General features: G+C 42.7%; 1 protein-coding gene across 1 annotated transcript; it reads right to left on the bottom strand.

Annotated features, from left to right (window-relative positions):
- Positions 1-5,971: 5,971 nt before the first annotated feature.
- abcb10 (ATP-binding cassette, sub-family B (MDR/TAP), member 10) lies at positions 5,972-16,638 on the bottom strand. The gene is made up of 14 exons (XM_071533210.1): positions 15,661-16,638; positions 14,444-14,650; positions 14,043-14,245; positions 12,978-13,112; positions 12,281-12,427; positions 10,606-10,741; positions 10,396-10,491; positions 9,782-9,991; positions 9,523-9,602; positions 9,036-9,216; positions 7,167-7,210; positions 6,715-6,749; positions 6,393-6,451; positions 5,972-6,171 (listed from the first exon to the last, which is right to left on the bottom strand). Exons 1-14 carry the CDS (start codon positions 16,136-16,138, stop codon positions 5,978-5,980), a joined length of 2,205 nt encoding a protein of 734 aa, XP_071389311.1. The 5' UTR covers positions 16,139-16,638; the 3' UTR covers positions 5,972-5,977.
- Positions 16,639-16,757: the final 119 nt, after the last annotated feature.

Genomic DNA, 16,757 nt, shown 5'->3' with positions numbered 1-16,757 from the left:
GCTCAAATGAACAAAAATGCAACATAATGAACTTATAATGAATCATGTTCATCCAATTTGAGTGTTTTTTTATGGCCCTCTTATACAAACATACAAGGCTTTGTGTGATCAATAAATTGGCGCGGCCTACAGAATAATGTTCTGTCTCAGTGTGGCCAAAAAGGGTCAGCACCTCTAGTTCCTCAAATAGTACTCAGGAGATAAACAGGAGAGTGAGGAGAGCGGTGACGCTGCAGCACATGGAGTTGGAATTGGAAACCCATGCAGGCCTCAGCAGCACCTGGCCGGCCGGGCCGTCCTGCAGCGCAGGAGCACAACTGCTGCAGGGGTCGAGTCGGTCTGCTTACTGCCAAGACAGGACATTCCTTTAAAGGGGAATGTCACTCAATTTAAGAATTCATGTGTGTCATTCTTCTCTCATGGCCTGAGAGACAGCAGTGAATTTACACAGCAGGGACCAAACTGTCCAAAGGAATAGCATATTTCACAACATATTTCAAAGCTTAAATTCAGTGGTATTCCCCTTTAACTACATGGCCTTGCCTCTTGTCTGTGTTGTTTTGATAGCATTATCACACCTGAGCAAAAATATAGCTGAAAATGATTTCAAATATTTGAACTGGTTGATGTGTGCTTGATTTGCTTGTCAGATTTTTAAACTGCCTTATAAGGGCAAGAAACATTGACAAGACAAGATAAATCAAGTTGTTCACATGTTTGTTTTTTCATGCATATTCCTGATGCCTTCACTCAGTGCTTTGCTCTGGTCTGGGTGTATGCCACCAGATGGGATAGTGCAGGGTGCAGAGCCCTCTGCTGCAGCTCATCAGCACTTCTGGTGTGAGATGTTTATCATGCTGAACCCAACCTATTAGCAAATGCATCAAGTCTAACTTTTGTGTGATGAATTGAAAGCGCACTGAGCTCAGCCCTGAAGTGAATAGTGATTATTGCACTGAACAGCTGCACACTGCCTGGCTGCAGCCGCTGTTTAAGGCAGCAGCACCATCTACTGGGAGACCGACACACTGCATGGACACAGACAAGGTTACTTATGAGACTGTATGAATGAATGACTGGTGAATAAATGCATGAATGAATGGATGTTACCTGGTCATGCTGGCACAAACTATGATCAAGTCCCACAACAACCTCTCGTTTCTCCCCCCAACATTTCCCATCATTCCAAGTGTTTCTGTAGGGGAAAATAATAAAGAGTGGTAGAATGCCCACTCTTCATAAAAGGATAATTTAACCATAAAACCATGAATATAGGTTGATTTAGGACCAATTGCTCTACTCTGCCTGAAGGATTTCCCAAAGCCTGTGTCAATCCAGCCCTTGGTACATAACAAACATAACCCTGACTAAACAATAAACTTTTATATAATATTTGATGTCATCTCTGCTTCATTAGTTGGTGTACAGTGTGAAAAAATGGTTTTGTGCCTAAACCCACTGAACTCAACACTCCACAGCTGAAAGAAAACAATCTCACCACAAAGAAATCGTATTAATATTTAACTTTATTTTCTTTATGAATATGTATAATAATTTAGCAAACACAAAAATCATTAAAATATATTGTACATCTTTTAGGTTACATTATTTATAACTCAGAACATAAAACTTAAAAAAACACAGCTGGCTTCTGTGGGTTTGAATTAGACAGATTCATCATCAACTGAGGAACTGCAAGTACCATGAGCATTTAACTTCTGTCTGGAGTGAGAGATGGGGGGGGGGGGTAAGTAATTTAAAGTAAGAAAGTAATTTAATCCATTTCAACTGACAACAAGGTTTGGTAATATTCCCAACTTCCTTCAACAAGGGAAACTCGACGCATAACCAGAGCATAGACAGAGTTTCCTGGAGCCAACATGGCTGTCACCACAAGACAAGCAGGATCCAATCCAGTAGAGTCCGGCTCATTTTGAAGTGACGTTTAGCCTTGAAATGTAGACTAATATGTGGTACATAGAATAGAATTGTGAGGAGAATTGTGATTAAAGTAAGAACTGATTGCGTTTTTGATGAAAAAAAGAATGAACATACAGAATAAAGAAATTAAAGGAAAAAACAAAAACAAAAAGAAAACAATCCACAAAAAAGTGTGACGTAATGCACATGTGAAGTGAGACAGAGCAAAGAGCACAGAGTTGAGCTCATGCAAATTCTGTTACCAATCTACTCACCGTAATAAATAAATATATTATGGTTAACTTCTAAATTTGCGTAACCAAAAGTGATGACCATGGTACACAGACAACACTTTGAGGCAATGCAAATGGACAGTTTCACCAGTGGCTATCATCACATCGGCACTGTATTATTCACTTCTCCTGACACAATGTCTGTTGTTCCAGTATTATCCACACTGATCAAATCCCAATTGTCCGTTTCTATAGTTTTTAAAAGCCAATATCCATTGCCTTGAGAGTTCTCTACTGTATGTATCACTGCATTAAAGCAGTAAAAATGTGCCTAGAATATGAAACCATGTAGAAAAACTATAAATGTTCTTTGATAACACATTCCAGCATACTGAGAAACACCTTGTACTGAGAACAGACATCGACACTGACATTCATAAGCAATGATTCAAGTTTCTGAATGAAAAACCTTCTTCACTTTGTGTAAACCTTCAGAGAAATGTACACAACTTTGCAATCTAATCATTTCAGTCATATGGTCAGTGAAGTAAAAACAAAACCAGAGAAAAGCACATTATCCTTTTTTTTTGCATCAACAAAGACAAAAAGAAATCTTAAAGGGAAAAAACATCTTTGATTACATGGTGTTGTATCTCCCATATGTATTTATACCTCAAACCTTTGTGATTATTTGATCTAATTAATACAACAAACAATTCCTCCACCAAACTAGCTAATCTAGTTTCAGATTAATTTCAGCCATAGACTGTTACAATGATTTGAATAAAATGGATAATTTGTGGATAAACATGATTGCTCTTTGTTGCTTGGAGCTTCTCATGTGGCCTTCAATGAGCATCTGCTAAGACATAAAGGCTGTTTAATTTTCTTTCTTTTTTCTTTCTATTTTTTCTTGAATTAGGTTTTTGTCAACATTGAACAGTGGATTAAAAAAAAAGCCTGCAAATTCCATACCGTAAAATTATCTGTTAAATGTTAAACATCACCAAATCCAAAATGTTTCACAGCACAGATCTGGGCTGCATTGATGAAAGGATCTTTGTCCTAAAATAAATTTTGTTCCAATGTAAAGCAAAAGACGAGCAACCTCACTGTAAAGAAACAGCTGGGGAATTCAAGCTGGTGATATTTTCGCTGCTGGCCAAACAGTTGAAAATATGAATAGATTTCCAGTTTTCAGTCCTGTCATGCAACCACCGTTAGCCAACCACCCTGAGCAGTGAAGTGGCCATTTACAAGCTAAATATTTGCAAAGGAGAGTCAGGACTTCTTAGTGAGGCTCTCAAAGCCAGCTATAATGTTTAACTGGCTAAATAGCACCATGGCTAAACTCCAGTTGGCCTTAAGGGTGTTTATATTCTGGCTAAAGCACAGATCCCACAGAGTAAACACCCACTACAACTACAACAAGGAAGAGACAGTTTTCTCACAGCCTGTGAGACTCACTGGTAAAACGCAAGGCAAGTTGACTGTTGAAGAATACATTTTGATTTGTGGTGGGGAGGCAACTGTTTTCAACACTCTTACATCGATTACATGGTAACTTCTTGACAGGTACTGTAGATAAATTAGATTTAATTCTTTTGCCCCATGTCTCACTTCAATTCCTGTTGGCAGGTTATCCTGTTCTCTGTATGACCGGACGATGTAACCGCCTGGGGAGCCAGGGTTACACACACACACACACACACACATATATATATACATTCACACAGGGCAGCTGCCCAGTACAGCCACAGTCTCATACTTTTGGACAGTTAAGTGCTTTGCTCAACAGCACATAGTTGTTGAGAGAGAGGAGGTGATATGCTCACAAACTGCACACTTCTGACCGGCTATGATGACTCAGTCTGCTGTATCCTCCTTCTACACCAGGACCTCCAGAGAAGAGGCTGATTAGCAGGTTTCAATCAATTAACTAGTAAACTCCTCTCAGTTCCTCTACACATTTTCTTTTGTCTGACTGGAGTACAAGATGGCAAAGCTCAGTTAGATCCCAGGCAAGATTAACCAAAGAATGACTGAACCTAGATCTGTTGGTAAACATGGGACAAGAGTATTAATGCGTTTCACTGAGCCCAAACCCCTGGTTGAGAGATTTTTTTTTCCTAGAGAAGAGGGCTAGAGACGTTTAAGTAGGCCTACATCCCACATCACAACATTTAGAAAATCCCATTCCATTTCTTCTCAAACTGCACAAGAACATCATTACAATTTGCATTCCATAAAAAATATGGTATGGTGCGGGTGAGAATATACTGTAGTTATGCTGTTGAGGGCTCGCCCAGGAGGAGATCTTTGTGAAAATAACCTAAATGCTAATTTCTGTTTTCCCATTCACCATTTTCCATAACACATGTTCATATCCTCATTTTCATTAGTTTTGCGTGACAGGGAAGCCAGTCTATGAATTTCCATGTTTTCCAGGACGTGTCAGAATCCTGTTAGACCCTGTTTTCCACCACACTGTCCTTTATCAATACCCCTGGTCACCGCTTCATTTGGCTTGTTTAACTTCTAAAATTACTGTAAAAGGCTCTGCATGAAAGCTTCAAGTTTTAAAATCGCAACAAATATATAGATACAAATGAACAAAGATAGTCAGCAGTGTTGTATATGCCATATTGGACTGTTTTTGGTTTAGTTATTTAAAAAAACCCACAAGTGATGCAGTGATGCTAGACCAGTGGTTCTCAACACGGGGTCCGGGGACCACCAGTGGTCCTAGTGGGGGTTCCAGGGGGTCCCCAACTGATGAATTGTTAAACTTCACCGTTATTTCATTTATAAGACGTTAACACAATTAGAGAATATAGAAGAATGACTGTTTTGATCATAGTTTCACTGTTATGTCTCTACCTACAATAAAGATTGTCAAGGAATTCTGGACAAAAACATATCTAACAATAAAAATATTCTCAGATTTGGGTCCAAGAGAAAAAATCTCATCAAATGGGGGTCCATGGCCCTAATGTGGACTAATTAGGGGTCCATAATATGAAAAAGGTTGAGAATCACTGTGCTAGACTATAGTGTTCAATATAGTCCTATAGTAGAGTGAAAGAGAGAGTGTCAGTTGACTTGACACTGGTAGAGAGAGCACCAGACCTTTAAGAGTAGTCCACAAATCACACTCGTTCTGTGGAAAGCACAGCCAATTTTCATTTAAGTTTCTGTCACATGCCTGAACTCAAAACAGGACTCAGCCCCCCACCCCCACCCCAAACTGTGGCAGCGACAATAATTTTAATCGCATGTTGGCCATGTCTCTTCTCTCATTGTCTCCTTTTCACTCTCATGCTCTCAATCTTTCCAACTCCCTCAGTGCAGAATGAAATAGTTTTCAAAATAAAGACTGTCTAGGCATTCACTGATCCATGTTTCAGTTCTTCATTCTTCAGTGTGGATTTAACCTGAATGATTCCTTTACGAACAGCTCTTCATGTGATGCTGGTTATTTCAGCAGCTGAACAGAGACGAATGGAGAGAGAAGGATCTCAGCATGTGAGAAAATCCTTTATCCCTTCCTTCCCTTGGAAAACCTTATGTTTCTCATTGACCTCCCCACCTCCTCTCTCCTTAGTACGTCTGCTTCAACTCCTCTTGTAGAAAAGTCTGCTTTCCTTCAGCTTCTATCATCTCTCCCCATTCCAGACAAACTTTCCTCTACCCCTCCCTATCTCCTCTCAGCATAGGGGCCATTTCAGCCCTTTTTGGATGAAAGACAGTTCCCCCCCCCCCCCCCCAACAGTGTCGTCGTCGTCGTCCTCCTCCTCAGCCACTCCCTTATACTCCCTCTCCTCTCAGCGTAGGGCACGTTTCTGTTCCTCCTGCAGGAAAGCCTGTTTCTCCATCAGTTTCCGGAACAGTCCGTGCCTGTTGCCCAGCAGCTCTGTGTGCCGGCCACACTCTGCTACACGCCGCTGGTCAAGTACGGCCACAGAGTTCGCATTTTGGATGGTGGAAAGGCGGTGGGCGATGATCACAACTGTCCTGCCTTTTGATGGGCAGGGGAGGGCAGGAAATAATCTCAATTAGGAATGAACAGTAGTAAAGCAATTTGTGCCAGGGGAAGTAGTGATTTACTTGCACTGGATATCTCTGCTTTATATATATATGAATTCTATGTGAGAGAGAAGGGAAGAGAGACAGACAGAGGACAGGCAGAGATAGGAGAGAGTGACAGAAACACAGAGAGAGAAAGACAGAGAGAGCTACCTTCCATCAGACGCTCCAAGGCCTCCTGGACCAGGAACTCATTCTCTGCATCCAGCGCACTGAGGAGAGAGAGAGTTGGTTAGGATTGTCTTCAACAGACCAACCTCAGTGTGTCTAACCAGCACAAAAACATCACATCATCAGTGTCCGGCAGACCAGTCAGACAAATTCTCAGCCATTGAGGATAAACTGGTTGAGTTTCCCCATTGATGCGCTACATTACACAAAACATTACTAATGGTTTGTCAGACAAGGCCACATTAGTTCTTCTGTTAATCGATTCAAATTCTTAATAACCAATCATTGTGCCAGTGTCTCTCACCTGGTAGCCTCGTCCAAAAGCAGGATCTTAGGGTTCTGAGGAGAGTGAACACACATGTTGTGATCATTAATATAGTCATTCAGAATTCAGCATAACAATGAAAAGCTGAGGCTAGACAGTACAGACCCTGGTTCCACTTATCACTTCAAAGCAATTTTTGTGGTTCAGTGGATCAGAATGATTAGAGACAGATGAGAGCACACTGTTTGTGCTCTCATTGTTTGTCCACTCTTGGCTTGAAAATGTTCATGAGCCTGATCACCTCCAAATAAGGACTGGAAGGTCGATAAGAAATTAAAGCAAAATCCATTTTTTATGGAATCTACAGTCTTGTCACTTAATGCATCCAGACTACTGGATGACAAAAATCACATGCAAATGATGAGTATAACCAGGGTCATGTTTTCTCCAGGTGTGGAACAACAGTGAAACTATCATGCTGCTGTATTTACCTTGAGCAGAGCTCTAGCAATGGCTATCCTCTGTTTCTGACCACCTAGGAGACAAAGACACAAGTTAACTTGCAGACAGTTGGAAAGCAGAGAGGAAGACAGAAGGGGAGACACAGAAGAGAAAGTTCTGGTGGGATTTGATCTTAGGCCAACAGGGGCCGACTACTTAACCACTGGACCATCTGAGGAAGCAATTTCGGTCTTTTTCACTGTAATATCTCACATGATGCCCCGCACAGAGAATACAATACAATATACTTTATTGTCCCCGTGGGGAAATTTGTCTTGGACTCAAATGCTATATACTATACTATGGAGGCATATAACTGCCTCCATAGTAGTAATAGTAAAAAACAACAACGTATAGCAAAGCAACACATACTGTAGCAAATCACAACCACAAATTACACATATTGCACATAACGCATATTGCACATATTACACAAACAGTGATAAGAACACCATGAAGCTATCGCACAACCCTGCAGCCTCAAGCAACATTATTTAAAATTTTAATTGAGGTAGGCACAAATGAGTTTTTAAAATGGTTGAGTTTACATTGGGGTACTCTATATCGTCTGCCAGAGGGTAAGAGCTCATACTCGGCATGGAGAATATGAGATGGGTCAGACAATATTCTCTGTGCTAGCCTGAGAACAGACTGCTCATATATTGACTGGAGGGACTGGTGTTCATTCCTCCCCATAACCTTCATGGCAGTCTGTACCAGACGAGCAAGCTTAGACTTCAACTGTACAGTGAGATTGCCGTACCATGCTGACATCCCATACCTGACTATGCTCTCTAATACATCCTGGTAGAATAAAAACATAATCCTCTGATCCACCCCATGCACCCTCAGTCTGCGTAAAAAGTATAATCTCTGCTGTAAACGAGAACACAAACTTTCAACATGGGCCTTCCAGCTAAATGTCCAAGACAGATTGTCCAAGTGAACACCAAGGTACTTGTAGGAGCAGACCTGATTGATTGGTTCATCATGTATGACCACTGGACTATGATCCCCCACTGACCTAGGGTCCAGAACCATCTCCTCAGTTTTTCTCACATTTAAAATGAGATGGTTGGCATCATACCACTACTGCACTACTGCACAAGGACTTGTGTCCTTGTGCAGTAGGCTGAGGATAGCAGTGTCATCTGAAAATTTAAAAATGTGGTTCCTAGGGTGGCTGTTCGTACACTCATTTGTGTATAATGTAAAAAGAACTGGTGAGCTGACACAACCTGTAGGGCACCTGTGCTGATTGATCTGGATTCTGAAAGGGTATTATTGACCCTGACATGCTGGATTCGATTGGTCAAAAAGGAAAAATACCACTTAATTATAAAAGGATTGACACTCATCTGTTTCAGTTTCGGGATCAGCAGATGGGGCTGAAGCGTATTGAAAGCAGAGCTAAAATCAACAAATAGCAGACGTGCGTAGGCCTTGGGGTCTTCCAAGTGCTTAATAGTCAAATGGGTGTTACTGTTAATGGCATCATCCGGGCCCTGCCCTTGCCTGTAGGCAAATTGGAATGGATCTAGTACAGAGCTGACCTCCGCCTTGAGTACAGACACCATGTATTTTTCAAAGCATTTCATCACAATCGAAGTCAGAGCCACAGGTCTATAATCATTATTTTCAGTGGACAAGGTTTCATTTGGAACTGGAATAATGTGCTTCATGCTATACACTATATGTTATACACTGTCCAAAACACATGGGTGAAAACATGCAACTGAGCCAGCCATGTTTAGTTAATGGAGAGCTGACTTTTGGAGATGCAAGGTTTTGGCAAACACTGGTGTGGAAGTTCTCATGGCATCATTTGATCGTGCCTCTCCCCCCTCACTGTCCCTCACCTGACAGCAGCACTCCTTTCTCCCCCACCACGGTGTCAAAGCCTTTTGGAAAAGCCTGTATGAAATCATAGGCGTTGGCCACTCTGGCTGCACTGTAGATGTTCTCTGTGGTCACAGCGTCTGGGTCCACTGCACCGTACGCTATGTTGTCTCTGATAGAGCAGGAAAACAACACCGGCTCCTGGTGAAGGATTGGGGGTGGGAGAGGGAGGACAAGAAAGAAAGAGATCATGTTGTAGCTATGTTTCTCTGCCTATTACAATATTAATTAATACTTGAGTGCTTTGTCTGGCCACCAAATTAAAAAGCAAATCCAAAGCACAAAACAGTCATATAAAAAAAAAAGAAAGTTATTTCCTTGCTATAGGTTGCTGAATGTGGTTCATTTTTGCTACTGTGAAAGGTTGTAAATACTGTAAAGTCTAAAAAACATAAATGCTCTTTTAATCATGAACATTAACAAGTTAACTAAGCATTTATTTTCTACCTGACTGACAGTTCCAATGTGACTCCTAAGCCAATAAGGATTTAGATCCCTCACATCCTGCCCGTCAATACTGATGACACCTGGAGGAGAGGAGAGGAGAGGAGAGGAGAGGTTATTCTCTGACCTAAACCACTGGACATGGTTTTGTTTGAGAGGTTGTCATCACTGAATTCTTTCAGAAGATTTTGGGAGTGTCTAGTGAGTGAACAGTAGTTGATCTAAATAGATAAAGGAGAACAGAGAACACGCTTCCTCTCACCAGCATCGGGGTCATAGAGCCTGAGCAGCAGCGAGACCAGAGTTGATTTTCCTGAACCGCTGGGTCCCACCACGGCCATGACAGAACCAGCCGGCACCAGCAGACTGAGGTTCTGGAAGATAGGAGCCTCCTTACGGGTCGGGTAGGAGAAGGAGACGTCGCAGAACTCCAGCTGGCCCTTCAACTGGTCTGGAGGAAGGACTAGGCCCTCTAAGGAGGAGCAGAGGGAGAGGGATTATATTACATCTTTCAAGCAAGCAGTGCATCTTTGCAAGCTGTTTTTCATACAGTTACAAATGGAATGGGAGGCATTTATGATGGTAAATATACATCTAGTTACACAGATGGCAGGTTGAGACTATGTGTGTGTATCTCAAAGTCGCCACCATCTGCTTTTCTGCTATTGCCAGTGATCCAAAGGAAAAAAACTGGTGCTGTCCCTCAAAATATTTACAAATCTGTCATAAAATGTTCAATAAGTTAATGTTGTCTGGCCACAGTTATAGTTCCAAGAAGTTAACAATATGTTTACAGGAGAGGATTGGGTGCACAAATGTCTAGTGAGGCAATGCTTCTTTGGAGTGGTAAGTGTGTTTGCGTGTCTGTGCTCTGACCATTTAGAGGGAACTCAGGCTTTCTGTCCAGTAGCTCCCACAGTCTGGCTCCTGCTCCAAAACCCTTCATCAGCTCAGAGTAGAATGAACTCAGACCTAGTGCATCAAACAGAGTGGACCGAACCATTAGCAATCAACAACTCAGACCCAAGCAAAACATATCAGGAAATTCATATGAAAAGAAAGTGTGTGTGTGTGTGTGTGTGTTACCTGCGATGCTGATGCCCACCCAGAAGGTGTACATGAGGAACGATGAGAGCTCTCCTACGGTCATGTGTTGGCTAGCCATCAGCAGGCCTCCTTTATACAGCACTGACAGGATCATGATGTTACCACTGAGACCAGTCTGAAACACACACACACACACACACACACACTGTAACAGTCGCAAATACGCCTACTATGCTTTTGGAACATTGGTTGCAGTAACAGATTAAGTCACTGGGTGGCGCTCCTTGTTTTTACTGAGACTGAGTTACAGCAACAGGTTGAGTACTCCCAGTCCATCTCCCGACGAGTCGCTTGTCTCTTCCATAACGATTTGGTACGTGTTAATCTACATATTAATCTACATGTATGTTGAGAGATTATAGTGCCATAGAGACCAGGCATTGTATGGTTGACAAGTATAGGTGAATAAAGTGGTACATGTGTGAAATCCCAATACTGACGTCGTCTGGCTCTGTCATGCATGGTCTGGTGACCATGGAGACAACAAAATATAAATATTATTTACCCAGGCAGGGGGAGCAGTGGTAGGCAGGATTACACACATTCACACACTGACATCTGGCAGCTGCCGAGCACTACCACCATATTGTTCTGTTGCCACTGAGTACCACTGGACCAGTCAGTGGTTCAACAGCACTTTGACAGTACACTGATTAGTGAAGAGAGAATGCATCCACTTCCCAAATTACTTTCTGGTCATAAGCTCTGTTCTCATAACTAACAACAAGGGCAAAAATGTTTACATTTGGTTCAATGATGATCTAATAAAGTATGGTTTAGATGGGAATCTTCGATTCCAGCTTAGCCCTGCCTCTCTGTGTATGTATGCATGCATGGACAGACATTAAATAAAACAAGATCGTACACAAAACAATTTCCTGTCAACTGACCTGCCTGAAAAATATATAGCATTCATTTTGATATTTTAACCTATAATTTTAATTTTCCTGCTGCATATATTTCATATTGTTGGTATATTTTTGTATCATACATCTTTGCCTCAGTATGTTCTGATGTTACTTTGCACTCCCTAATACATGCTGTAATTCATATATTTTACTTGTGATTCATGTATAGTATTTCTAGTTAATGTGATCTAGTATTGTAATTGTCAGTTCGGTCATGTTTAAATGGCCCCCCATTTGCTCGATAACAGTATCATTTACTGTATTTTCTCAACTGTATCCTAATACTTTGAGGTAATGCAACAACCCAATTCCCCCACAGGATTGCTAAAGGTTTACCTAATCCTAAAATTCATACCAATATCCAAATGTTAACAAATATGGGATAATTAGTGGATAAACTTGTTTAAGAGCTGGTTAGCTCGCCAAATTGTGTCATTAGCCTGCTTCTGCACTTAGTACTGTTCCAACCTATGAATGTGCATAACAAGTGGGTTTAAGTATTCTTTACTGTTGTATGGTAATACTACTTTGTGTGGTGATACTTGGTCAAGTATGGACACGTTAGGTAAAACTGTGGTGTTGTGACAGCCTTTAAACAATGTGAGAAAAGCAGAAGCCTGTGTGTAATAGCTAATGTGTCAACTGTGGATTTGCAATCAGTGACGGGACAGAAACTCTCTGTTACAACCTGGCCACAAACTTCAAAATGGATGGTCACGCTCACACACACAAGCACACACACTTACCACTCCAAAGAAGCCAGCTCTTAGCACAGCCTCCTTCCTGGCCAGGCTGAGGACTTGGTCCGTCTTCTGTGTGTATGTGCTGACTTCTGACAGTTCTTTACCAAAAGCCCTGACTGTACGCATGTTGCCGATACGCTCCTCTGCCAACTGGGACAATAACACACACCAAAACAATTTAATTAGTCCTTTATCTTAAAAAATTGAATGGTAAATTAGAATATTAGCTTAGCAAACTTCTAAGGTACTAGATATGGCTGATGCAGCATTTTAAGATCAGGGAGGAAAATGTTAAGCCAACTCCTTGGAAAACAACTTTCAAATGTGTAACTGACAAGGGCTTTACTTACGACTAATATGGATCTTTTTTTTTTTTTTTTTTTTTAATATAGAGCATAACTAAAACCCTCTAAAGACACAAACTTATATATAAATCTGGTTTTCCGACCCAACTACTTTGCAATCATATTTTCGTCACAGCTTCCTTGTTTTTAATTACCACATCCTCAAATATAGTCTAATCAATTCCTGCTGTTGAACAGCTGGCTAGTATTGCCACCAGTGTAATGATCATGTCCTCTCTGTTCAAACCTCCTAACTCCCACCCACATATCTTTTATATTAACCCCACACTTCATGAACAGAGATCCCATTTCCCTCGCAGCTGGGTCTTTAACCTGTGTCTATATGTGTACTGTACCTGTGTGGCTTGTGCTAGTGCGTCCTGTGTGCGTTTGGAGATGGAGCGTAGGTATCTGCCGTAGACTACAGCAAGGCCAGCCATAGGAGGCACAATCAGCAACACAAAGCCTGCTAGACTGGGAGAGACATAGAACTAGAGGAAGAGAGAGGAAGAAAGAACAGAGTTGATGGAAAAGAAGGAGAGATGGGTAGACAGGAAGAGAGAGAGATGCAAGGAAAGTAGAGAAAGGGAGGGGAGTTAGGGGGGAGAGGAGAAAGACAAGAGTCTATATGAAGAATAAAGGTTTACATCAAATGACTGCTAATTATCTGGTTTGCTGTTACCTGACAAAAATGTGTCACTTTGTGCAGTAATTATTTCGATCTCATTCATTTCCTTTACCATTCATTGTGCCAGGAAATAATTTTACTTCCTTGTAAGGAAAACAAATTGCTTGTTGTGAGTTCATGTTGTGTTTTATGTCTTGCTGCACCCAGATTTCCCATTTGTAGTTTTACAGACTATATTGTGCCTCCAGCACCTAGCAGAGTTTGGCTGGGGGAGTGGTCATGCTACACAATCTACCCATTTCCTTGTAGTAAGAGGAAGTCTTTTAAACAAACCTGTTTCTCCAACAAGCCCATAGTCTAGGAATAGTAATGTGCCGGGAAATTCTGTGGTTTACTTGGCAACAGCACAGAATGGGATGATGACGTGGACAACAGAATAGCAACAAAAAACGTCAACAAAATTCACAACTACTTCCTTATACTCAACCAACAAAACACACACACACACACAAAGAAGTCTTTCATTTGTTTGCAAAAGCCATAGTTATCAGAGAAAGCTGACCAAATAGCATCATTTTCAAGAAGTGATAGTTACAAAGTGGCTAATAGGACATAGAGGATGCCTTAGTTTGTATTAATTGTATTGTATTTCAAAGGATTTGACTGACAGCAGCAGTATAATATTGTAACATTCTCTCCAAGTCATAAAATGTACCGTTTCGTGTGTCTATTGAGCTCTCACCCAAACCTATCCTGACCAATCACAGCTGACCAATTTGAAGGATGCTCTCACCATCATGCTGACACCAGCAGCTGCCTGGGCCACAGCTCTCAGGCCGTCTGACAGGTTGTCTGTGATTGAGCGGCCGACCAAGGCCGTGTCAGCAGAGAGGCGGTTGATGAGCTCACCGGTCCGAGTCTGGTCAAAAAATGCCACTTCCTGTCTGAGGATGGAGGAGAAGAGGGAGGTGCGAAGATTCCGAACAATCTGCTGGCCTGGAGGGAAGAAGAAGAGAGAAGTTAGAGAGAGGAAGATGGAGAAGAGCGAGGCTGAAAGGTTCCTAGTTTGGGACTTTCCTGGGGAGAGAAAACAGACAAAGAAATGGAAGAGAGGTGCATGCTGGTTCCTCACAGTCTGCTGGCCTGTTTAGAGACACAAGTGAATTTGTGTTCAGCATCTCTCTCCGGTCTCACCTGAGGTCTGCATGAGGTAAACCCTGGCGGCGTTGGCTGCCCCGCCACAGAGGAACACTCCCGTCAGCATAATACACAGCGACGTCAGGGAGGCCACCATGGTCTCCGTGTCGGTTCCGGTGGTGTAGATGGTGTCAATCACCTGGCCCAGGAAGAACGGAGCCGACATGGTCACCGCACTGGAGACAGTTAGGAAGCCTACCGCGGCTGGGGTCGATATAGGGAGAGACAGAAGCACAGAATAAGATCATCAAAGTGAAGACCCACTGTAAAAGCACACAAGGGCTGCAATTTATAAAAAGAAGCAATTTTAGTTAAAATGGGGAAAAGGTGTTGCACCAAAAATTTAGTTCCATGCTGCAGAAAATTTTCCCTTTTCAAATATAAAGCATTAAGAGTGTATTAACAGAGCTCTCCATAAGGACAGCAAAAAGGCCAGGTAATTGAGGTATTTTGAATAACTGTTAGCGGCAGTAAAGGATAAACCAGCTGCAGTGTCAACAAATGGTCCGGTACAGTAAGGTGGCCTGATGTGCCAACAGGTGTACATCTACAGGTAGACAGTCAGAAGGACAGGTAGTCAGCTAGTCAGCAGTGAGGCTGTGAGACAGGTAGACAGACAGGTGGGTACACACTGGGGTGCTGTAGTGGAGGAATAGGGGTACTGACTACCTAGGGCCCCAGGCTGAGGGAGGGCCCCTAAAGGTGTGGACTAAAATGCTTTTTATGGCCCTCAAGTGTATATTTCTAACAATTTTACACTGCTCTGGTCTGGTTTAGAAACAGTGTTTGGATGAAATATACAAAACCGCAAACAAATAAAACCTTCTCAAAAATATGATGCAGCAACTGTGTAGTTGTATTATCTGACAAAAACCCCCATTAGATTTTGAACAGGCGACTACAGGTGAAAGTATGGTTGTGTCAGCTCTTTAACAATATCAGGGTAGTACAATTGAGCATGTGACCAATAACTGACCAATAAATGAACCTGTGGAGGTGAGTTTGGGTTGTGGATGGGTAGACACAGATTTTTGTCATAGATTGATGGAATAATGGTGGTGTGGGGATGAGCGGAAAGTGGACGGGGTCCCAGAAGAGAGGAAAGGGGGGACCCAGAGTCACCTTTCGTGTATAGGACCCATAATTCCTAGCTACGAGCCTGGGTACACAGACACAGACACACACACACACACACACACACACACACAGCTTACCTGCCAGCCCCCATCTCTCAGGGTGCGCAAGCTGCAGAATCCGTTTAACGTCTTCAAAGGGAAGGGTGGTCGGCGTCTGGTCTCTCTCCGTCTCCGTCTGTGTCTTTATTGATGTTGTCGGTGTAGGTGTGGAGTCGGTCGAAGAGCTGGAAAAGGCAACAGGTGTGTGTGTGACAGTCCGTGACCGTCTCGCCGAGAGGTGTGTGTGTAAACAGCCTGGAGAAAGCCCTCCAAATGAGCTACGGGGCAGGACCGATACGAAGGCCCGGTGTGAGGAGAGAGGAGACGGCGGCGGGAAAGTAGGGGTCGGCGGGGCTGAAAATTTGCCCCCGACCGCTTCTCTCTTCTTCCGCGGGGCAGCCGTGTGTGTCTGGCGGGTTTCTAGCCATAACAGTCTGTGAACACAGGAGTGTGTGAGCTTGAGTTTCGAGAAATGCACCCCACCTGTGCAGCCTGTCATGCGGGTTAACAGCCGCATCGTCCGTTACTACTGAGCAGTCAAGCGAGTAAAGACACTATATTTGTCAAATCCCATTAAAGTAAACCGATACTTAACGAAACATCTCCTCTGTGCCCAGTCAGATTCGGTGAATGTCAAAAGCATGGATGAGCAAGTCCACTTGGAGAAAACATTTTTTGTCAATACTCCAGGCCAGTCGTGTCAACACACAGTATCCAAAGCCGAGCGGTACAGCTGGTTGCCGCTACATTGTCGGGTTTTGACCGTTATTGTCCATTTTATCTGCGCCTGACAGCCGCCTTCACCCAGCATATCTGTCTTATCGCCAGGCACTAGTTAGCTACCAACACCCTGCCTGTCACAATCATCTGTCGCTCAATCGATAGTTAGTTGTCAAGCGTGGAAACACACACTCACAGGCTACCGAAGACCAGCTCACGCTAAAAACACTCACAGGGATGTATCAAACTCCCCGGGCGAGAGGGAAATAGCTCGGGAACAGAAAAGGTGACCCTGGTTTGGTTTGGATGTATGAACGATTCCTCGGGTGAATTCAATGGCTGATGATATAAGCAAACTTTCCCAGGCATGACTAACAGAACCCTGATCATCGATTACCAGCAATGGTTTCAGGAAA

The sequence above is a fragment of the Centroberyx affinis genome, unplaced genomic scaffold (genome assembly GCF_046629955.1).
Source record: "Centroberyx affinis isolate AG114_WGS23_722 - 3 ecotype Tasmania unplaced genomic scaffold, CSIRO-AGI_Caff_v1 ptg002338l_1, whole genome shotgun sequence".
NCBI classification, from domain to species: Eukaryota; Metazoa; Chordata; class Actinopteri; order Beryciformes; family Berycidae; genus Centroberyx; species Centroberyx affinis.
The sequence above is the reverse complement of the archived record's forward strand: the minus strand, read 5'-3'. Positions and strand labels throughout refer to the sequence as shown.